Here is a 20,185-nt window from a genome sequence, read left to right on the forward strand (position 1 = left end):
TTCGAGATGTTATCTTATTATTGATTTTTGATCACTATGACGTAATATTTCTGTAAAATGTTTCCAGTTTCCCAAAACATTTTTTCGATGGGAATTTGTTTTAGGCAAACTCAAGAGTTCAATGTTTTCTTTTCTTTCTTTGTGTTTCCACTTGATTGATTATAATAATTTTAATCTCGTTTTCTGCGCATTTTTATGGTTTATTGATATTTCTTCCAACTTTGTAAACATTTTTTAGCCACCAATAATTTTTTTTCAGCAAGAAAAAATGGCTGTAGCTCAGGCTCCTGACGAAAAATTCCAAATTCCCACGATTTCAATGAGCAAGATGGATTTTGATGGTGAGAAAAGGAGCTTCGAATTTTTTGTTGAATTTTTGAAATTTCAACTGTAGTAATTTTCTGTCAAAAATTTCAAAAAAAGTTTAGAAATTTTTATTTTTTCATCGTAAAAAAAGGAAGTTTGAAACCAAGAAAATAATTTTTCCCCGAAAAAGTTCAAAATTTTCAGATGTCCCTTCAAAAGAAGACGGTAATGATAGTGAATCGGACACCGACATGGTTACAGACCGAAAAGCCATCGTAATCGCGTCGCTGGTCATGTTTATTGCTGCGATCGAGAATACTGTAGTCGGAATGAGCGAGTGGCCTTATATGAATCAGGTGCGTAGGCTTGGACTAGGCGTAGGCTTAGGCTTGGTCTTAAGCTTAGGCTTTGGCTTAGGCTTAATCCTAAGCTTGGGCTTAGACTTGAGCTTAGGCTTAGGCTCAGGCATAGGCTTAGGCTTTAGCTTAGGCTTAGGTTTATGCCTAGGCTTAGGTTTCGACTTCGGATTAGGCTTAGGCTTAGGCGTAGGCTTAGGCTTAGTCTTAGGCATAGGCTTAGGCGTAGGCTTGGCGTCAGTGGGGGAGCGTTAGCGTTAGCTCCCCCACTGACGCTATTTAGGGTTAGGATTACAGCGTTTTTTCATTTTTCAAAGTGTTCCCGTTGGCCGATCAAAGCGAAATTTAACACAGAGACGTATAGGCCACTAAGAAGCTTCCGTGTAAAATTTCAAATTGATTCCATCGAAACTCGCCGAGTTATGGAGCTTAAGGTGTTTTCAAAATGACCCTCAACTATTTTTTAAAATTTGAAAGTTTGGCGTTTTGTCAGTTTTCTCCCTAAGCTCACGAAAATTTAATGACAGGAGGACGGCAGTGAAATAAGTTTTCTTGTGAATTTTGAGCCAATTTCGATTTACAGGAGCCGAGATATTAAGCTTCAAAATCCGACAAAAGTTCGAGTCCGGGTGCGGGCGTCTAAATTTTTTTATGCCCTGTTTTTCGTTCGCTCTGAAAACGCGCGTGTAACTTGACGGTGGGTGGATGGATTTTGATGCGGTTTGCTGTCTCTTCAAGAAACTTGCCCCACCTCTGTATGCTTTATTTCAGAAAGATTGGAGCTCTTTGAGCCGAGATATGAAGAGTATTTTCGAGTATCCTCCAAAAATCACGTTTTTTTTCTCATTTTTCGCCTCTTTTTTTTGCAGGAAAATTCGAGTTTTTGCGATTTTTACGAGATTTTTTAGCAGTTTATAGTACTCGACGAGATGCGTCGAAAAACATACAAATCATCCAGATCCATCAGCTATGAGCTCTTTTAGAGAGCTCCAAAGTCAAATTCGCAATTTTGACCTCCCCCCTCCCACTTCGGTGTGTTTTTTTCGTGTTTTTTCGCAAACCACCGCTTCGTGCGCTGTTGTCTTTGAGAAATCTTTGGTTCCAAGGTGAAATTGTTGTATAAAAAGATCGTAGGTACATTTTAAAGTAAAAATTATTCCGAAAAAGTGATTTTTTCATTTTGAAAAGCGAGGCAGAAAAAAAATTTTTGATTTTTTTTCCAAAAACTTTTTTTTTCCCTTCTCGTAGGATGGCGGTCGTTTGAGATATTTTGATTTTGAGAAAAAAAAAATGAAATTACAAATATTTCTAAAGCGATAGAGCAAAAAAATTTCGAAAATTGAGTGAAAACTCACTGAGATAACCGACCTTGAAGCAAGTTACTGCCGTTTTTGCGTTGTTCATTTTTCAACTTTGAGCGTTTATTATTCACTCAATCTGAGATCAATTTTAATTTTGTTTTTTTATATAGATTTAAAATTTGACGCTAAATCCGAAAAACTAAGTTTCAAAAAAATTTTAGTGAAAATTTTTTTCAGCACCGCCAAAAAATCGAGTTTTTCAGCACTGATTTTTTCGAATTTTTGCGATTTTTCACTCATTTTTTGATGAATCTTTGTTTTCTTTTCTGTGTTCAATGAACAATATTGATAAAAATGGAATCTATCAAAAAATTTTTGAAAATTTGTTTTTGAAAAAATTTTGTGCCAGTTTGAAATTTTTCAAAAAATTAATTTTCTGCCTCTTGCCCAGAAAAAGTGGTTTGGTCTGGTGTTTCAACAATAATATTTTTGAAATCCTCACACCTTTTTTCATATTCCCTCAAATTTTTGTAACCCAATTCTCACTTTGAAGGGAGATACAGGCGGGAGATACAGTTCGTTGAAGGGTTGGATGCCAACACATCGCCACCCCACCCACAGGGAGACACACATTATATTACCTCCTGCTCTCAGTTTTCAAGATTTTAAGATGATTTTTAAATACTTTATCAGAAAGAACACATTCTCTTTCCTATTTGCAGGGATAGTGGAAGACAAAAACAAAAACAATATGGATTTAAAATCAGGGCTTCGCCCCGATTTTAATAAAATATGTGAAACCCTCTTAAAAAGTTACAAGAAGGTTTTTCCTTGCGCTTGGAGCGCAAAAGAAAAGAAAAAGAGCTATTTAGACTTAGGGTGCCCAGCTGGAATAAAATATAGGAAATCCTTATGACACACTTAAGCCTAAGGGCCCGAAAAACATACTAGGATGCCCAACTGGAATAAAATATTGGAAATCCTTATGACACACCGGCGGTATGGCGCGGCTTAAGCCTAAATAGCCACTTTTATCAAAATACATTTGAGCGAGGCGGTTGTAAACTATTCGTTTTTTAGCAAAAATTTAAAAAAAACTTTATTTAAATTTAAAAATAAATATCATATGTTATCACACCTTAGAATATCCCGCCTTAATTTAGTAATCATTTTAGTTCATAAGTGTGAGAGAAAGAAAAATGGATTAATCATCGGAATTAAATATCATCAGAATGATTATATTCATCAAAGGTCCCACTTTACTTGAGGGTTAATTTGATCGATATAAAATGTTTATCTCATGTGAAGAAAGGTTCAAATTCTGTACCTATGAATGCTGCCGATATTTGAATTCCTATCTCATGGGAAGAAGGCCTTTCTTGTGGAAAGAACGGAGTTGTAAAAAATAATACGCAGGTACAGAATTTGAACTTTTCTTCCCATGAGATAGGAATTTGAATATTGGCATTCTATAACTTCACTAAGAAAAAAAATCTCCAAAGGTTGATCGCAAATATGTAGAGATTGCTCGCATCCCTTCAAATATTACAAAATTTCCAAGTTTCTTAGTGATAATCTTTATTCAGATTTCTGAAAAATATCCACAGACTACTTTTGAGTTGCCTGAGAAGTTAGAGTAAAACGCGAGCAGAGCTCAAATGTATTTTGATAAAAGTGGCTATTTAGGCTTAAGCCGCGCCATACCGCCGGTGTGTCATAAGGATTTCCAATATTTTATTCCAGTTGGGCATCCTAGTATGTTTTTCGGGCCCTTAGGCTTAAGTGTGTCATAAGGATTTCCTATATTTTATTCCAGCTGGGCACCCTAAGTCTAAATAGCTCTTTTTCTTTTCTTTTGCGCTCCAAGCGCAAGGAAAAACCTTCTTGTAACTTTTTAAGAGGTTAGGCTTAGTCTTAGGCTTAGGCTCAGGCTTTGGCTTGAACCAAGATATAAACTGACAAACAGAATAGCCTTGCAGATCGACAAGGAAGCCGACGCACAATTCTTCGGAAACGCCACGGCCGCGTCAAAACTCTTCCACGCCATTTCGGCACTTGTCTTCGCAATCTGGTGCCATCGATTTCAATCATTCCAAATTCCTCTGATCGCCGGACGGTTTATCGCCTTCGGTGCCTGCCTACTCTACCTATGCGTCGAAATGTTCGGTAGTGGACGGAGATATGTGATGGCCTTGTGTTATATTCTGTTTGGAGTTGCTTCGAGCAGTTCCACAATTCTTCGCGCCTATGTTGCTGCGATTTCTAGGCATGAAGATCGTCCGCAGGCCTATTCCGGATTGAACGCGGCCACGATGATCTCGATTATTGTCGGACCAAGTTAGTTTTCATTTTTATTTGAAAACATATCAAAATTTGAACTCAGTTGGTTTTTCAACCGGCAAAAAATATCAATTTTCAAGCAAGTTATACCGGTTTGAAGTTGGTGGCCTAGAAATTCAAAAAATTCGTGTTTCTAGGCCACCAGAATTAAATAAGTCATTTCGGTGCAAATTTTTGCGACGAGTACAATGATTTTCTCAAATTTTGGAAATTAAATTTTTACACCAAGTTATAGCAGTTTGAAATTAAAACTTGATGGCCTAGAAATCGCGATTTTTGGTTTTTAGGACACAAGTCGATTTTTTAAAATAAAAACTATCGAAATAAGTGTCTTAGATTTAATAATCCAGAATTTGTGCGAAATATTGTGAAAATAACACAAAATTACCTTCACTGGGTCCTGCCACGATCGAAACATTTCAACTACAGTACCCTCGGGGTACGGTAGCTGAAAATTTTTCGGTCGTGATAGGAGTCTAGAGAACTTGAACAATCGTGGTATTTCACAGTTGAAGAGGTGAATTGGTTTAATTTAATTTAAAACAATATTTTTCAATTAGAAAAAAAATAAATTTATGATTTTCACGTGATTTTATCGATTTCTACAGTAATCCAAGCTGCATTCTCATCGATTCACTATCCGGGATGGGAAATCTTCCCAAACGTCAAATTCCACATTTATTCGGCGCCGGTTTGGGTTGCCGCCGCAACCAATTTCATCTCCATCACCATCATCAAATGCTGTTTGAAAGAACTGCCACGCCGTGCAAAATCCGACATGAGTGAGTCTTTGTAACCGCTTTGTGGGAGGCGCCGACACACCGGTCCTGTGGTGTAGTGGTTATCACGTCTGCTTTACACGCAGTAGGCCGCCGGTTCGATCCCGGCCAGGACCTATGGTTTTGCCGTTTTTTCATCGGCTTACTGTAGTTTTTCTTAAAAAACAAAAAAATTCCAGAGAAAAATCAATCATTCCTTACGATCGCTGGAGTCAAATCGAGAATCGAAAAGGTTTCTCAAATGAATCTGAACTGGCGAATCGTCGTTTTGTGTTGGATCCAGAAAATGAACGCGACACTTTCAGTCGTCACGCTCACCACGTTAACCTCTGTAATTTTCATGACAAATTACGGCTGGTCAGGTGCAAAAACTGTGCTCGCCATGTCGATAACACTTGGAGCAGTCGGAATTCTAGCCGTTATTGTCGCCGGGCTCTACTTTTTCTGCAATCTCGGCAATTTGTAAGTCTACTACTTGGCATTAATTATCATTATCTCGGTTATTTTTGAAGTTAGCGAAAAAATTTTTAACTACAAAATTGTAGGCAAAGAAATAAGGAATACTTCCGTAGTTAAAAGTTTTTGATAAACCCAGAGACAAGCGAGATATCTCGAGATATAGCCTTTTCGCGGCAAGACCCATTTCTCATTTTCCAGCCTCCAACAACGCATCGCGTTCCTCATAGGTTTGGTAATCTTCATGTCAATGTACGTATTCACCTATCCATGGACACCTGTGAGCAATCCAGTTCCCCCTTACAACGCCCTAGCCGATGTTGGCTGTAACTCGACGACCTATAGCTGGTGTGACACATCATATGCTCCGGCGGCTCCGCTTTTGCTCATTGTGATCGCTGTTGTCATGGGAATTGGGATCCCGCTCTCGTCGGTGGCTCTCGATGCGATCTACTCGAAAACTCTGGGACCTATTAATCAGGTAAGGGCTTCAAAAATATTGGAAAAAATAAACGAACATTATTTTTTTAATACTTTCTTTTTTAAAACCATACCTTTTGTAGAGCGTAATGCAAGGAGCCATGATCGTCGCAGAGGACGTTATTCTCATTCTGGGACCAATTTACTCGTCGTAAGTACCTGAAACACCGCATCTTACGCGCAAATTTCTTTGATTTTCAGCGGAGTTTACACGTATTCCGGTTTTGAGACACTTTGGACCATCAATGGAATTGTCGTGGCACTTGGATCGATTTATTGGATTGCGAATTTCTCGAGGCTTCGGCAGTATTCGTAAAAGTGGAAGATTTTTTTTCGAAAATTTGTTGCGAACGTTTTTTGAATTTTATCACGTTTTTTTTGTATTTCAATTTGATGAGATATTCGGGTCTATTTCTGTATTTTTCTGTGCTCTTAATTTGTTTTTAATGCGATGAATAAAATTTAATTATTTGTATTTTTGGATATTTCTGCTCGGCACACTCCTCCTCGTGCCGCTCTCTTGTCAATGCCTTGTCGTTCAATTTCGGTGACACCGTTGTGGCGCAGGCGGGTAGCGGCTGCGCGGCCGTGAAACACGCCGCGGGTTCGACCCCCCCCCCCCCGCCGCTTTGCCGTTGATGATCAATTGAGCATATCACTGACTGTTGGTGAGGTGATTTCATTAGCTGAGGCTTTTTACACTTTTAACACTTTTTCGTTGAAATCAAGACAACTTTATTGATTTCTCAAGATCTCTGTGAGATAGTAGTTGGTTCCGACTCTCGGGAAGAACGCGATTCGGAACGATGCATGCGATTCGAGTGCGGCGAGATTGCAGAATGAGGGTACACTGTGTGGCTTTTTTTGAAGGCGAGGCGATCTTGGTTGAGGCGGAGCAAACGGGAGTCTGATATATAGAGATGTGGATGTATATGGATTACTGTATGTACCTTGAATATTCAGCGGAATGCTTGATCGGGAAGATTTTAGGGTTGCCGGGTCAATCTTCAGGGATGGGACATCGAATAGCGAATCTTCTTCGTCGGTGCACTGAAATTTAAAATATTTCGGATTTTGATCAAGAAATTTGAATTCAGCTCAGGTTACTGTAGCTTTTCGTGGTGGGACCCACATTTTTTTTTTCAAACTCAATTCAAACTCAATATACTTATACTTAAAGTTAATTTTACACGATTTTACACGTACATAGTAGTCCTGTGGGCTCTTCTTGCCACGCCGAGTTTGTCGCACACGAGATCTCAGTTTTTCCACGTATTTCGGCGGCGGAGACGGCAGAATTTGCAGTCCGTCGAGCTTCTCGTCATCACTGAACTTGTAGTTATCACTGAGAGGTGACTCGTGTTCTGGAAAATTTGAATTTCGCGGGATGGTTCTCAATGGGGCGCACTTGCCGTCGTCCTCAGTGATCGATTCTTGTGTGGAATCCAACGTGGGTTCGCTACCGACCGCGGTTTTCAAATCCTCGTCTTTTCCGTGATTGAAAACGAAAAATTTCGAAAGTTTCTTCGCCTTTTTGTCCTTTCCATCGACTTTTTTCACAGTTTTTCCTGGTTTTATCTGAGAAATTTGAATTTGCCACCCATTAGCACTAGAGCGCACTTACCTTCTTCTCGTCTTTTTTCGGTTTCACAGCGACTGGCAAAGTTTTTGTGTAAGCTTCTGAGGGGTCAGCAGATCCCTTAAACTTCCAAGCCGTTTTCAGGCACGAGACGAGTGCGAAACTTGTAACGAGAAATGGGAAAGTTACGATTAGAAAAAACTGATCTTGCTGCATTTTTGTTGTAGAAGAATTGAATCGAAGGTTCGAGAGATGTTTGGAATTAGAAATAAATTTTTTTAACACTTTGTTTTTTTTTTGTTGATAATATTAAAATCTTTTTCCTTGTTTTTTTCTGTGGTTTTCACGATTTTCTTCTTTCTTTTTTTTAATGAATTTTGAATTTTCAAATGATTTATTATTTACGCTAAACAACACACGCTACGATGCTCCGCTGTTATTTCGGAGCATCGTTGGGCGCAAATTTTTATTTTTTATCCATTTTCCTTTCTTTTTCACTAAATTTTTCAAGTTTTTTGCACTTTTCAGATGACATGGAACACGTGCTCACTCTGTGTTACCTCTGAGCTCATGAATACGCTGGATGAAGCGAAAATTCCGTTGCAAAAAGTAAAAATCGACAAGAAAACTGAAAACCCAAAATTTTCCTATTTTCAGGCTGTCAACTATCACGAGCAGTCGCAAAATCGACAATTTCGCATCACACTCATCACAAAATGTCTGGAAAATCAAGAAAATCCGGAAAAATCTGAAGTTTCAGTGAATTTTTTCGTCGATTTGAAGGAGCTCGTCCCGAGTTGCGCTTATTTTGAGAAATTCGATGGCGTAAGTGTTTTTTAAAGTGATTTTTCAGAATTAAAGTGAATTTTTTACAGCTCAGCTACGTGGAATTCTCGACAAACTGCAAATCCACGTGGATTTCGGCTCCGGAAAGTGTTGCGGCACCGCACGAGGATTGCAGTCACCGCTTCCAATCGCCGATCATTTCCAGAAATTTCCACGCGTTTCTGGACTCGGTGTGCCCATCGCTTTACGGGATTCGCCCAACACCTCTCACTTGTAATATTTTTAGGATTTTTTGGAGCGAAAATTGGAAAAATGTTGGAAAATCACTGGAATTTCAGCAGGAAATATTGGATTTTGATCGAATTTTGCAATATATCGGAGAAAATTTCAATTTTTTGGCATTTACAATTAAAAAAAGGCTCAGATTGCACTTTTGAGTTGATTTTTTTTTGAGAAACTATGTATGTGAGAAATGGATTTTGACGCTATTTTTCAACAGATTTTAGCTAAAAAAAAAAGACAAATTTGTTTGATTTTCAACTAAAAATAGCTCATAATTGATTCTTTTTATAGTTAATAGAGATTTTTCTGCACATTTCATTGAAAAATAGCAAGAAAATAATTTTTTTTTAAAACTAGGTTTAAAAATCAGTTTCTTACGCAAAAATATTAAAATTATGGAAAAATGGCCTAAAATTTATTTTTTTCAATTAAAATACACGCTACTTCAGCTAAAAAGGCTCAAAATTGGATGAATTTTTGAATTGCCACCAAAATGAGATCTGCAACCAATCAGCGATTAGCTGTGGGCGGAGCTCATCGCTGATTGGTTGCAGCACTCATTTTTGAGGGAATTCAAAATTCGCGTGGTTTTTTTTGTGGTTTTATCAAATTTTGGGCTATTTTCAGGTATTTTGTAGCAAAAAAATAAAATTTTCACTTAAAAAATCGCAAATTTTCAGTGTCAAGCATCGTCCCCGTCCTGGATATGCTTTCACATTTCCACAGTGAACCACTTCTCACCAACTGTGAGCGTTTCCTAATGTCTACAAATATCGGTCATTTGGACGGAAATCATTTGATTCGACTTCTCGACAAAGGCCTCTGCGTCAGCCTGGACCATCGGATTTTGGGCCGAATTTTGTGCATTTGTCTGATGAGCCCACAGGCGAAAATGTCCGATTCGTCACAGGAACTCGCCGGCACTATTGGATCCGTTTTTGCGCAGGCTTTTGTCGCGTTAGTATATCAGAAATTGATGGTGAAATGTGAAGAAAATTCGAATTTATTGATTGAAAAATCGAAAAAATCAATTTTTGATGGGATTTTCATGGAAAATTTGAAAAAAAAACTAATTTTCCATAATTTTTATGAATATTCGTACGCTTAATGGAAAAATCGAACAGATTTCGAATTTTTCCCTCAAAAAATCCGAAATTTTAGTTTTTTTATTGTTAAAAATGTATGTTTTTGAGGGATTTTTCATGAAAAATAGAAGAAATTTCGAATTTTTCGCTTAAAAAAATCGAAAAATTCACTCAAAACCTGAAAAATCAGAACATTTTCAAACAAAATTTTCAAATTAACGAATTTTCAGAAATATTTCAAAAAGCTTCCGCCACATCAAGCCACTCGAACAGGAGAGCTCACTTTGGCCAATGGCAATGCGAAATTTGTTGATTCCGGGAGCTCTCGGAGCAAATAGCTCATCTTCAAAGGGATCTTCGGAAGAGAAAATCGGGAATAAGAAGAGAAAACGTCAGGAATGCGATCATAATGAAGAATCGTAAGGGAGAAAATGAGAAAAATCACTGAAAATTCGTCAAAAACGAGTTAAAATCGGATTTTTTGAGGAAATTTCGGAATTTTTTCAATCAAAAATTCAGTTTTCGCCTATTTTTAAGAAAATCGTGAAAAAAGTTTCGTATTTTCGGTTATGTGAATTTTTAAAAAAAACATTTACAAGATTTCGGTGCAAATTTAATTTTTTTTTGGAATTTTTATAAAATTCTCTGAGAAAAAAAAATTATGTATACTTTTAAATATTGAAATTCCCGTAGAAAAATTTTAAAATTTTTTTTAAATTAAAAAAAATAAAATTCGAGACAATTTTCCATAAAATTTCAGCGAAAATTGTTCTTTTAATGGATTTTCTATTTAATTTCCACCAAAAATATGCAATTTGTTTAATTTTTCCAGATTCGAGTGTATTCTTTGCTTCGACCAGCGTTGCGGCAAGTGCAAGGGAGAAGCCGCGTTCTGCTACAAGGTTTTCAGGAAAATCCCCACAATTTCCAAAAAAATCTCGGGTTTTCAGGCTCTGGACAATTTCCTGTACGAGATTCGTCTTCAACTGTATCCACACACGTATCGTCCACATTTGGATCGCGATTTGCTCCGCGAGGAACGCCTCAGCGACTACATCCTCCGCAACCAGTTTCAGCCACTTCCAGACGCCAATTGAGAGCCAGCTTGTTGAAAATTGAAGAAAAAACTGTAAATATTGACCCTACTCACTCACAAAACTTGTAAATTTTACCTAAAACATATCCTAGAAAGCCTAAAATTCGGACAATATATGCTCATTCTTGTGTGGATGTTAAATTTATATAAAAAGAACATGCAATAATTTCTGGGAAGGGAACTGAATTTCGAAAAAAAAATTAGAATTTCGGTGTAAAAATTTACAAATGAATGGCAAATATATCAGGGGGGGGGGGGGGGAACGAGAAAAAATGAAGAAAAAAAGTGAGTTTGAGTGAAAATGAAAAACTAGAAGGCATCGAATGGTGTGTATAACGGAAGAATTTCCCAGAAAAAAAGTAGATGGTGATTGGGGACCGGCAAAGGGTGACTACCGTAATCTGTGGGATTTTCTTTTCAAATTTTTTGGGATTTTTAGAAAGTGGAGACGAGGGAAGAGGAAATGTGTGTTGTGTGGATTGAATTGAATTGAATCGAATGTGTCAAAAATACATTTTGTGCAGATAGAGATAGAGGGCTCTGCGCGGAGCAGCACACGGTTAACAATTGCATCCCGAATTCTGCTGGTTCTGTTGATTTGGGTTGAGACGGATTTGGTCGGGAAACTCTGGGAAATCGTTGGTTTCCTGAAAAATTTAAAATTTTTAGTTTGCTTTTTGTTGGAAAAATTCAAATTTTTACATAAAACGCAGCATATTTTTGATATATTTATTTAGTTTTAGATTTTTCAAATTTTTTGAAAAAACCAGTTTTCTAACCAATTTCTTTGATTTTTAGCTTCAAAATCGCTAAGTTATGCCATTTTCAACCGAAATTTGGCAGTTTTTCTTGATTTCTGCGTACTTTTTTCACGATTTTAAAGCTATTTTCACTATATAACTAGTTTTTAATTACAAAAAAATCAATTTCCGCCCGAAATTTCACATTTTTTAATTTCACAGGAAAATCCAATTTCGCCGCATTTTTACCTGAGATTCTCTAGCCAACGCATCACGAGCAATTGCCAAAAATGCGGCTTCAACGTTGAGAGCTTCCTTGGCAGAAACCTCGTAATACGGAATATTTCCCTTCGTCTGGCACCAAGATTGAGCACGTTTTGACGAAACGGCACGCTGTGACTCCAAATCCACCTTGTTTCCGAGCAGGACAAACGGGAAATGGTCTGGATCGCGGGGGCTGCAAGAATTTGAAGTTTTATAGAAAAACCGTGGATTTTTCGAATTTTTTGGAGAAAAATGGTGGATTTTTCCGTTTTATTAGAGAAAAATAATGAATTTTTCAGTTTTTTTACAGAAAAAATGTGATTTTTCTAAATATTCCCCGTACCTAGCCTGAATCAGAAACTCGTCACGCCACGAGTCAAGCGATTTGAACGAGGCGGCATTTGTGACGTCAAAAGCCAGCACACAGCAATCGGCTCCACGATAAAAAGCGACTCCGAGCGATTGGAAACGTTCCTGGCCGGCTGTATCCCAGATCTGAAATTTTTGTGTAAAATTTTGTCTATTTTTGATAATTTTTCACCTGAAGAGTGACGGTTCTGTCGTCAATGTTTACGTCGCGTGTGAGGAAGTCGGCTCCAATCGTTGCCTGAAGGAGAAATTTGTTTATATTTCAGGGAGAATTTTGAGTTTAAACAAAAATTTCAGTTTCTAAAAAAATTGACAAACCTTATATTGATTACTAAATCGCCGATTTACATATTGATTCATCAAAGATGTTTTTCCAACGCCCGAATCTCCGAGAATGATCACTTTGAGCAGCGCCTTCTTTCTGGTTCCCGACATTTTTGTTCACTGGAAGCCTTTTTGTTGTGCTGCAAAAATCAATTAACTGATAAGAAAATGAATTATAGATTAAAAAAAGAAAGAAAAAGATACAGACAGGCGATTGTTCAACCTGTGTCGCAAGAACAAATAGTAACTAAATTGTGACGACGAAATTATTTAGAAATATTACATAAAGCGAAAATACAATTTGACCCGTAGCAAAAAAATACATGTCGGGAAAATGAGAAAAATGGTTAATAAATTTTTAAAAAAAGTATATAAAATTCCTCCAACAAGCTACTGCATGTCCTTGTACTTTACAATCTTCTCCGACGGATTCCACTTCCGATCGGGGCATTGCGATTCTTCATGTTGGTGTCGCAATGCTGCAGAGACGACGTGCAGCGGATTGTGCCTACAAATGGCAGCTTCGAGCGGTCCAGTGCCCGCCTGAAATGGAATATTTTCGATTTTTTGAATGAAATATGTGTAGCTCACCTCGTTGTAATGATTGGTTACCGTGAATAATTGCGGGTCTCGATTTTTCCCTGGATTAAAATAGTATTGTATCAGTTTTTTCGAGTAAAAACCAACCAGTGAACCTAGGAGCGGTTTGAATCGCATCGGCCATTTTCGCGTGAGGGCGCCTGTAAAATGGAAAGTTTCGCATTTTCTGACAAAGAGGATAGTGATGGTGACGAAAAAAAGAACAAAAAGATTGAAAAAGTGGCGATTTTTTGTGTAAAAAGGGGCAAAAAGTGCACGTGACAGGGCCGTCAGCTGGGAGAAATGGCCAGATGAGACACGCGCCGCGAGAGCCGCGACGCGTTCGACAGAGCGCACTTGTGACGAGACCACGGGAATTATCGAAGCATGGAAAGTGATTCGTGGGGATTTTGAGCAGAAAATTAGTTTTTCATGGTGAAAACTGGGAGGAAAATTAAAAACTTCAAAATTAAAGATAAAGCTTTAAAACAAACAGCTTAAACTAGCAAAATATATACTTTAATTTTCAAAATTTTAAATCCACCGAATAAGTGATCCCCCTAATTTTTCAGCTTCAGCTTCTCGTGCTTAGTCATGAGCATGCTCACGCTGAGCAGCTTTGAATAGTAAAAATAGAAGCACTTTTTGAAAGGAAAAGTACAGAAAACATAAAATTAAAATTGGGAAAATGGAAAAAGACTGGGTATTCGGGGGGTTTCCTGGTATTATACTTAGGAATATTCCTGAGTGTAAACTAGGCAAATAAAAAATTTCGAAAGATTGGAAACCGGATTTAGTTTTTTTTTCAGAGAATTTTTCATGATAGACGGGGGAAAAGAAACGAAAAAAAAATGGAAAGAAGCTTTCAGACATGCGAAAAATCTGAAAATAGATTGTGTCTCGAAGAGTTTCAATTTATATTCTTGTTTTCTAGAGTTTTCGACATCAAAAACCGAACAAATAAACAAGGAAACTGTCCGAAAACAAAGAAGAATAATAAAAATGAATCAAAAAGTTACGGTTCAAAGACGCAGCCACAAAAGTTGTTGCAGGGTCTCACCACGACTACCGTAGCCCGTGGAGCGGGAAATTTTGGATTTTGAGGTAAATGGCGCGAATTTCGCTCATTTTTCTTCATTTTTTGCGGAGATTTTGCCCAAAAATTCAGTTTAATTCAATTTACACCTTTTTTTAACGATTTTGTTCCTCAATTCCTCAATAAAACATGATTTTTCGTCGATTTTCCACCAAATTAATTAATTTCAGGAAAGGAGAAGGATGCAATCTTCAAATGGAGAGCATCACCAACAAAAGCAGACGCCGTACTTCATGAATGCTCCATGCGACCCGGCTCTTCTCGCGTTGGCTCAACAAACGTTTCTAGGCTTCCAACCACAAAAGAATATGTATCAACATGGTATTTTCTTTAGCTTCTGAAGGATAAATCGAATAAAATTAAAAATTAATTTTAGGATTTCCCCCGATGCTTCCCCACAGGAACCTCATTCCGTCGCTGGCGGCCGCGATTCCCGAAATGGATAAGCTAATGTTGGAGGAGCCAATTGAGGCTGGAAGCATGCCATATCGCAGAGCCACCAACAAGAATATCTCTGTGTCCGATGACGTAGGAGAAATTTGAATTATTAAATTCAAAAAATATAAAAATCTAATATTTTTCAGTCATTCAACAACATGCATCGGTCCTCTTCCTCATCGCAATATCGCCGTCATTCCGCTCAATGGGAGACTATGACTGATGACGAACGAGAGTCGGTTCAGCGTCAGAAGCGCAAGGAAGAAGCATTCAAGACGGCACTTTGTGACGCTTTTAAGCGCTCAGGCTCCTGCCCGTACGGCGAAGCTTGCCGGTTTGCTCACGGCGAGAACGAGCTGAGGATGCCGTCGCAGCCACGTGGCAAGGCGCATCCAAAGTACAAGACGCAGCTGTGCGACAAGTTTTCCAACTTTGGACAGTGTCCCTATGGACCACGATGCCAGTTTATTCATAAGCTGAAGAAGGTTGGAACATTTGAGATTGCAGGAATTCTCATAAATGAATAAAATAGCATTATTTTCTTAGGTTTTTATATTAGGTTTTTTTGTTTAAAATCTTCAAATTCTTACTAATTTCGTCGAAATTTTGAGCTGAAATTCGTTGAAAATTGCGAAATCTTTACAAATTTTGGTTATTTTCAGTGAAAAAGATCAAAATTTGGTCATTTTCAGTTAGATTTTCAAATTTTCGTTAAAAATCATCAAATTCTAAGTAATTTCATGGAAATTTTGAGCTGAAGTCAGTTTATAATCCTCGTTTTGTGTGAAACACATTGTAACTTTCAGATTTTTCGTTAAACTGTTAAAAGTCGCGTTCAGTTCAATTTTCCACAAATTTTTCGCCATTTTCACTGAATTTTGCCCCTAGTTTTGTGGGAAATCTTGCATTTCCTAAAAATTTCATAAAAATTCGAGCTGAAATTCGTTGAAAATCGCGATTAATTCTTTTTTTTTCACAAATTTTAGGTTATTTTCACCAAAAAAGACAAAAATTTCGTCATTTCCAGTCGGATTTTTCTGATTTTTCGTTAAAAATCTTCAAATTCCTATTCATTTTATAGAAATAGAGCTGCCAAACCCATTGATTTTTTAGTGAAATTTTTCAAATGTTCTGTTTTCTCGCTATTTTTTAATTGAAAAAATCAAAATTTGAGTCATTTTCAGCGCAGATTTCCTAATTTTTCCCGAAAAATATTCAAAATCTAGTAGATTTCCATAGGAATTTTTAATTTTTAATTAAAAAAAAATTCTTGCAGGGTCTTCCACTGAGCGAGTACAACCGTGCTCTTCAAGAAGGCGAGATCTCACCGGCTCGCGACGACGAGATCACCAATCCCGACGAATCATCATCCCAAGTGGAGGATCTGAGTGAGCTTCACCATCGACAACATCAGCAGCAGCAGCAGTACCAACAACGCTATCGTCGGCCACCATTCAACAATTTCCACGATATGTCGGATAGTGGATACAGTGCTCCTCGCCGCCGGCTTCATCATCAATTCGAGCATCTTGGTAGTGAGCAGCAGCAGCAGCAGCAGCAGCAGACACCAGCTCCGAAGATTGTCTATCCATCGATGCAAGTTGTCAATATTGAAATGGCAACTGGTGACGGACCTAAAAGGTCTGACAATCATCATTATCATCATCATCATCATCAACGTCGTCATATTCCGGCACCACCATCCACCGGTCCACTGAGCTCTCTCATTGATCAGGCCGACTATGAAGCTTCTATGGCAAGCGGGAAAATGTTCGGAAAACCAGTTAGTCCGCCTTTTTCCCGGATAAAACCGTCAAGTTTTGAGAATTTTCAGGAGAACATTCGCACCTATGGAGCCATGATCCGCGCCAACGAGGAGCACGTCGAGCGTAATCAGACTGGAGTTGTCAAGAAGGAACGGGCGACGGTTCTACCGAAAAGGGTACGGCATCCCCGCTGAACAATTGCTTCTAATTATGAAAAAAACACAAAAAATGCGATTTTTCAATGCGACCAATCAGCGATTCACACCGCCCACTTTTCAACCAATCATATATAGTGGGCGGAGCTGATTGGTTTGGCAGTTCTCTTCAAAGTTTAAATATCAATTTAAATCTCTTTTTACGAATCTTTTTCATTTTTTGTAGTTTTTTTTCCGAATTTTTTAGAGAAAAACCCCCATTCTCGCTTTTTTTAGAGAAACCACCAAAAAAATCGGCAAAGAATGTAAAATTCTACTTTAAAACCAGATTTTTCAATTTTGGCGAAATTCCCTTCAAAATGAGAACTGCGACCAATCAGCGATTCGCACCGCCCACTTTTCAACCAATCAGATGTAGTGGGCGGTGCTCGAAGACGCTGATTGGTTTTGCAGTTCCTTTTTGTGGTTTTTAATGAATTTATACTATTTTTGGATTAAAAAAAGAAGCAAAATTCCCGTTCTAGCTATTTTTCAGGGAAACCACGAAAAAAAATGAAAATTATTTTTTAAAAACCCGATTTTTTTAAATTTTGGCGAAATTCCTTCCAAAATGAGAACTGCGACCAATCAGCGATTCGCTCCGCCCACTTTTCAACCAATCACAAAAAGTGGGCGGAGCTCGAGGACGCTGATTGGTTTAGCAGTTCCATTTTGAATTTTAGAGAAAATCCCCCATTCTCGCTGTTCTTTCCAAAAAAAACCACAAAAAAATCCCTGAACAATGAAAAATCTACTTCAAATAAACTCCGCCCATTTCATTTGATTGGTTGAAAAATGGGCGGTGCGAATCGCTGATTGGTCCCCCTCCATACAAATTTTGTTTCAGGATCTTTCACTGATTCGCGAGGAGGATACACTGCTCGTCGACGGTTCTCATCTGAATATGACGTCATCGGCGATTCTGCCAGCTCATCAAATCCCTTCCACCACGACCACCAGCACATCATCTCCAGTCCAAGAACAGCCGTGGTACGAGAAGATTTTCGGGAAAATGACAATGATCCAAGAGGAATCATCGATGGGCGGTGAAGACGACGATGCTCACGAAGATCATTATTCGAGATAATCTGGATTCCTCCGTCCACCCCCTACCTACCTACCTAAAAATCTGCCAAATTCTCACAAATTGTCCCAGTCCAAAATCTCTTACAACAAGAACAAAAAATCCCCTCCAAATTTTCATGTCATATCATAATTTTCCCCCCACACCACCAAAAAAATGTCCATATTTTGTATTTTTGTGTCCCACCCCCCGGCCAATCTGAGCCATATTTATTTTGATAATGATTGTAAAAAGTTATTTTGTGATCTCTACCGTTTCCCCCCAAACATTCCCCATTTCTCTATCTCTCTCTCTAGTCTATCTCACTCTCTCTATCGGTGTCTCGCCACGATACCCACCGACCCAGAACGCCAAGAACAAATATGAAGAGATTTGAATTTTTATTCAAAAACAAAAAAATACTCAAAATCAATCAATAATCCACAGACCAAACTTCACTGTTCCACTTGCAACGGACAATGTTCCGCCCGTATTTTTTGATCATTTCCTCGGCGATTGCCACGTAGTCCGCGCGGCATTTCTCCGAATTCGCGCCTTTCTGCGATTTCCAGGCGGCATATTTTTTCCTGCCGACCTCGTCACCGGCGGGAACTGCTGAAAAATATAGAATGTTAGATTTTGGATTATTTTCCATTCGAGACCCTTACGATACACATCCTCATTTGGAATGTCCCCATGGAGAGCCTGTTTGTACAATGCGTAGAGTTTCAGCCGCTCTCGATCGGTTGGCTCGGACTTGAGCCGACGCATCTCCTCGGCGGCAATTTCAAAAGTTAGCCCGGTCCATTTCTGAGGGAATTGGGAATTTGATTGTTATTATTGAATCCTCGAAAAATTCGGTGGAGCGCGCTTGCATCTTTTACTATTATGGGGCGTAAACGGCCGCGAATCATGGGTCTCGTTATTACGGGACCATGAGATCATGAGAATGCCTATTACTGGCGCGAAAATATTGGCAGGCCGCGGCAGCGAGAGAGCATATGGCGAAGAGAGACGCAGGTCCCTTCGCTACGAGATATTTGCCGCCAGAGAAGTAGGCATTCTCATGATCTCATGGTCCCGTAATAGGTATTTGGTGAAAAATTTCGAACGTTTTCGAGAATTTTGCAGCGTTCTCAAAAACTACGGAATATATAGGAAAAATGTTTGAATTTACGATTTTACCGCCAAATTTGGACGCCATACCTAAACAAGACCCATAATTCGGGGGCGGAGCGTTTCAAATTAGCCGCCGAGCGCGTTTTCACGTCGATTTCATTTTTCTGGATTTAACAAAATCAGTGTTCTGGGCTTCCTCAATGCATTTTTCGCGCTCCATTGACAATCGTCAACGCGTGGAAAAGTGTCGTGTACTCAACACGGACAAATACATTTATTTTTACAACTAAAACCGAGCCGCGACGCGACACGCAACGCGCCGTAAATCTACCCCAGATATGGCCGAGGCAAAATGGCCTAGTTCGGCCTAAAATCTTCCATTTCAATTTACGAGGGAATTCCCTCCCTAGGGAAGCCAGAAATCCGTGACTACGGAAAAAAAGTTCAAATTCACGATTTTACCGCCAAATACCTAACGAGACCCATGGTTCGAAGGCGGAGCGTTTTAAATTTGCCGTGGAGCGCGTTTTCACATTGGAATGAGCGTCTCATTGAAGCGAACTTGCTGACCAGACTGAAATTGAAAATTAGCTCACCTTTTCGAGCTCGGAAATCGGCATTTTTGGAGGCGATAGAATTATTGTTGGCTCCCGCGGAGCACACACGCTTTTATACCCCCTAATTGGCTAAAATATTCGCGAATTTTCGAGGGAAATTGCCTGAAATTTGAGTGGAGGCCCTATATGAGATGTGTGTTCGATGAATATGTAATTTGAGAAAAATAATTGTTTATTTTGTGAGAAATATAATTATTTAAATTCGTTAAATAAGTTTCATGAAAGTTTTTACAGTAGAAAAGCTAAAAAATCGATATATTATGGATTTTTGAAGGCATTCAACGGTGAAAAATTGAAATTTAGTGAGTTTTTGGAAAAAAATTTGGGTGAGAATTTGTATAATTTTTGAGTAAAATAAAAAGTGGGGGAAATTAATAATTTTTATCCGTTGGTGTGTCGTTGCAGTCGCGTAGGGGGTTCCTTGCCAGTTGTTTCTCTGAAATTTCAAAAAAATTATTTAGTTTTTGACTGGCAACGAGCTCGTACGCGTCAAAAAAATACGATGAGAACAAAAAAAAACAAGGAGAGGGGTATGCGCCTTTAAGATAAGGATACGGTAACGGGGGGGAGGTCACTGGTCTCGACACGACAGTTTACTGCGAAAAGGTGTGCGCCTTTAAAGAGTACTGTAGTTCTCAATTTCACGTGTTTAAAATCGTTTTTTCATAGTTTTACAAAAAAAACATTTGGAAATTCGTCAGCAATCTAATTTGTAAACTACAGTACTATTTAAAGGCGCACAACGTTTTTTTCCCATTAAACAAACATTT

At 38.5% G+C, this 20,185-nt stretch overlaps 7 protein-coding genes and 3 non-coding genes across 13 annotated transcripts; 5 read left to right on the forward strand and 5 right to left on the reverse strand.

Annotated features, from left to right (window-relative positions):
• Positions 1-259: 259 nt before the first annotated feature.
• Positions 260-6,491, forward strand: W03C9.6 (MFS domain-containing protein). The gene is made up of 8 exons (NM_064145.9): positions 260-341; positions 511-662; positions 3,943-4,300; positions 4,912-5,085; positions 5,262-5,544; positions 5,740-6,019; positions 6,102-6,169; positions 6,220-6,491. Exons 1-8 carry the CDS (start codon positions 269-271, stop codon positions 6,332-6,334), a joined length of 1,503 nt encoding a protein of 500 aa, NP_496546.2. The 5' UTR covers positions 260-268; the 3' UTR covers positions 6,335-6,491.
• W03C9.t1 lies at positions 5,127-5,199 on the forward strand. The gene has a single exon. It is a non-coding gene; the product is annotated as a tRNA-Val (tRNA).
• W03C9.11 lies at positions 5,127-5,200 on the reverse strand. Its single transcript, NR_051773.1, has one exon. It is a non-coding gene; the product is annotated as an Unclassified non-coding RNA W03C9.11 (non-coding RNA).
• A 158-nt stretch (positions 6,492-6,649) lies between the features above and the next one.
• On the forward strand, positions 6,650-6,711 carry W03C9.9. Its single transcript, NR_003419.1, has one exon. It is a non-coding gene; the product is annotated as a small nucleolar RNA W03C9.9 (small nucleolar RNA).
• A 30-nt stretch (positions 6,712-6,741) lies between these two features.
• On the reverse strand, positions 6,742-7,880 carry W03C9.1 (uncharacterized protein). The gene is made up of 5 exons (NM_064146.6): positions 7,643-7,880; positions 7,431-7,596; positions 7,225-7,382; positions 6,969-7,068; positions 6,742-6,925 (listed from the first exon to the last, which is right to left on the reverse strand). The coding sequence occupies exons 1-5, from the start codon at positions 7,811-7,813 to the stop codon at positions 6,765-6,767; spliced, it is 756 nt and encodes a 251-aa protein (NP_496547.3). The 5' UTR covers positions 7,814-7,880; the 3' UTR covers positions 6,742-6,764.
• A 239-nt stretch (positions 7,881-8,119) lies between these two features.
• W03C9.2 (uncharacterized protein) lies at positions 8,120-11,010 on the forward strand. The gene is made up of 7 exons (NM_064147.6): positions 8,120-8,206; positions 8,255-8,422; positions 8,473-8,656; positions 9,346-9,622; positions 9,981-10,169; positions 10,583-10,652; positions 10,701-11,010. The coding sequence occupies exons 1-7, from the start codon at positions 8,126-8,128 to the stop codon at positions 10,845-10,847; spliced, it is 1,116 nt and encodes a 371-aa protein (NP_496548.2). The 5' UTR covers positions 8,120-8,125; the 3' UTR covers positions 10,848-11,010.
• A 264-nt stretch (positions 11,011-11,274) lies between these two features.
• Positions 11,275-12,683, reverse strand: rab-7 (Ras-related protein Rab-7a). Its single transcript, NM_064148.9, has 5 exons — positions 12,538-12,683; positions 12,392-12,457; positions 12,194-12,345; positions 11,836-12,043; positions 11,275-11,493 (listed from the first exon to the last, which is right to left on the reverse strand). The coding sequence occupies exons 1-5, from the start codon at positions 12,652-12,654 to the stop codon at positions 11,407-11,409; spliced, it is 630 nt and encodes a 209-aa protein (NP_496549.1). The 5' UTR covers positions 12,655-12,683; the 3' UTR covers positions 11,275-11,406.
• W03C9.5 (PTK2) lies at positions 12,637-13,296 on the reverse strand. The gene is made up of 3 exons (NM_064149.6): positions 13,231-13,296; positions 13,135-13,184; positions 12,637-13,086 (listed from the first exon to the last, which is right to left on the reverse strand). Exons 1-3 carry the CDS (start codon positions 13,265-13,267, stop codon positions 12,934-12,936), a joined length of 240 nt encoding a protein of 79 aa, NP_496550.1. The 5' UTR covers positions 13,268-13,296; the 3' UTR covers positions 12,637-12,933.
• A 1,092-nt stretch (positions 13,297-14,388) lies between these two features.
• On the forward strand, positions 14,389-18,099 carry mex-1 (C3H1-type domain-containing protein; the record flags this gene model as incomplete). Of its 4 annotated transcripts, none has more annotated exons than NM_001404252.1 (6): positions 14,389-14,539; positions 14,595-14,746; positions 14,803-15,141; positions 15,933-16,439; positions 16,482-16,598; positions 17,464-18,099. In NM_001404252.1, the coding sequence occupies 6 exons, from the start codon at positions 14,401-14,403 to the stop codon at positions 17,701-17,703; spliced, it is 1,494 nt and encodes a 497-aa protein (NP_001391110.1). The 4 variants fall into 4 exon arrangements, with proteins under 4 accessions (NP_001391110.1, NP_001254325.1, NP_001391129.1 ...); NM_001267396.4 differs by having other exon boundaries at positions 16,491-16,598; positions 17,464-18,082; NM_001404254.1 differs by lacking the exons at positions 14,389-14,539; positions 14,595-14,746; positions 14,803-15,141 and having other exon boundaries at positions 16,128-16,439; positions 17,464-17,703.
• acbp-6 (ACB domain-containing protein) lies at positions 18,065-19,484 on the reverse strand. Its single transcript, NM_064151.6, has 3 exons — positions 19,395-19,484; positions 18,348-18,489; positions 18,065-18,294 (listed from the first exon to the last, which is right to left on the reverse strand). The coding sequence occupies exons 1-3, from the start codon at positions 19,416-19,418 to the stop codon at positions 18,113-18,115; spliced, it is 348 nt and encodes a 115-aa protein (NP_496552.1). The 5' UTR covers positions 19,419-19,484; the 3' UTR covers positions 18,065-18,112.
• Positions 19,485-20,185: the final 701 nt, after the last annotated feature.

The sequence above is a fragment of the Caenorhabditis elegans genome, chromosome II (assembly GCF_000002985.6).
Source record: "Caenorhabditis elegans chromosome II".
Taxonomy (NCBI): Eukaryota; Metazoa; Nematoda; class Chromadorea; order Rhabditida; family Rhabditidae; genus Caenorhabditis; species Caenorhabditis elegans.

Bases quoted from the DNA above. Each gene is read 5' to 3' on its own strand.
- W03C9.6 (NM_064145.9), top strand. From the start codon at position 269: ATGGCTGTAGCTCAGGCTCCTGACGAAAAATTCCAAATTCCCACGATT. The intron at 5,086-5,261 runs GTGAGTCTTTGT...AAAAAATTCCAG, and splicing joins CCGTGCAAAATCCGACATGA to AGAAAAATCAATCATTCCTT. The intron at 6,170-6,219 runs GTAAGTACCTGA...TTTGATTTTCAG, and splicing joins CTGGGACCAATTTACTCGTC to CGGAGTTTACACGTATTCCG.
- W03C9.1 (NM_064146.6), bottom strand. From the start codon at position 7,813: ATGCAGCAAGATCAGTTTTTTCTAATCGTAACTTTCCCATTTCTCGTT. The intron at 7,383-7,430 runs GCAAGTGCGCCC...CAAATTTTCCAG, and splicing joins ATCGATCACTGAGGACGACG to AACACGAGTCACCTCTCAGT. The intron at 6,926-6,968 runs GTACATACAGTA...TCTATATATCAG, and splicing joins CATTCCGCTGAATATTCAAG to ACTCCCGTTTGCTCCGCCTC.
- W03C9.2 (NM_064147.6), top strand. From the start codon at position 8,126: ATGACATGGAACACGTGCTCACTCTGTGTTACCTCTGAGCTCATGAAT. The intron at 8,423-8,472 runs GTAAGTGTTTTT...AATTTTTTACAG, and splicing joins ATTTTGAGAAATTCGATGGC to CTCAGCTACGTGGAATTCTC. The intron at 10,653-10,700 runs GTTTTCAGGAAA...TCGGGTTTTCAG, and splicing joins AAGCCGCGTTCTGCTACAAG to GCTCTGGACAATTTCCTGTA.
- rab-7 (NM_064148.9), bottom strand. From the start codon at position 12,654: ATGTCGGGAACCAGAAAGAAGGCGCTGCTCAAAGTGATCATTCTCGGA. The intron at 12,346-12,391 runs GTGAAAAATTAT...CAAAAATTTCAG, and splicing joins ACAGAACCGTCACTCTTCAG to ATCTGGGATACAGCCGGCCA. The intron at 12,044-12,193 runs GTACGGGGAATA...AAATTCTTGCAG, and splicing joins GAGTTTCTGATTCAGGCTAG to CCCCCGCGATCCAGACCATT.
- W03C9.5 (NM_064149.6), bottom strand. From the start codon at position 13,267: ATGGCCGATGCGATTCAAACCGCTCCTAGGTTCACTG. The intron at 13,185-13,230 runs GTTGGTTTTTAC...ATTTTAATCCAG, and splicing joins AACCGCTCCTAGGTTCACTG to GGAAAAATCGAGACCCGCAA. The intron at 13,087-13,134 runs GTGAGCTACACA...ATTCCATTTCAG, and splicing joins TAACCAATCATTACAACGAG to GCGGGCACTGGACCGCTCGA.
- acbp-6 (NM_064151.6), bottom strand. From the start codon at position 19,418: ATGCCGATTTCCGAGCTCGAAAAG. The intron at 18,490-19,394 runs GTGAGCTAATTT...CAATTCCCTCAG, and splicing joins CGATTTCCGAGCTCGAAAAG to AAATGGACCGGGCTAACTTT. The intron at 18,295-18,347 runs GTAAGGGTCTCG...TATATTTTTCAG, and splicing joins TCCAAATGAGGATGTGTATC to CAGTTCCCGCCGGTGACGAG.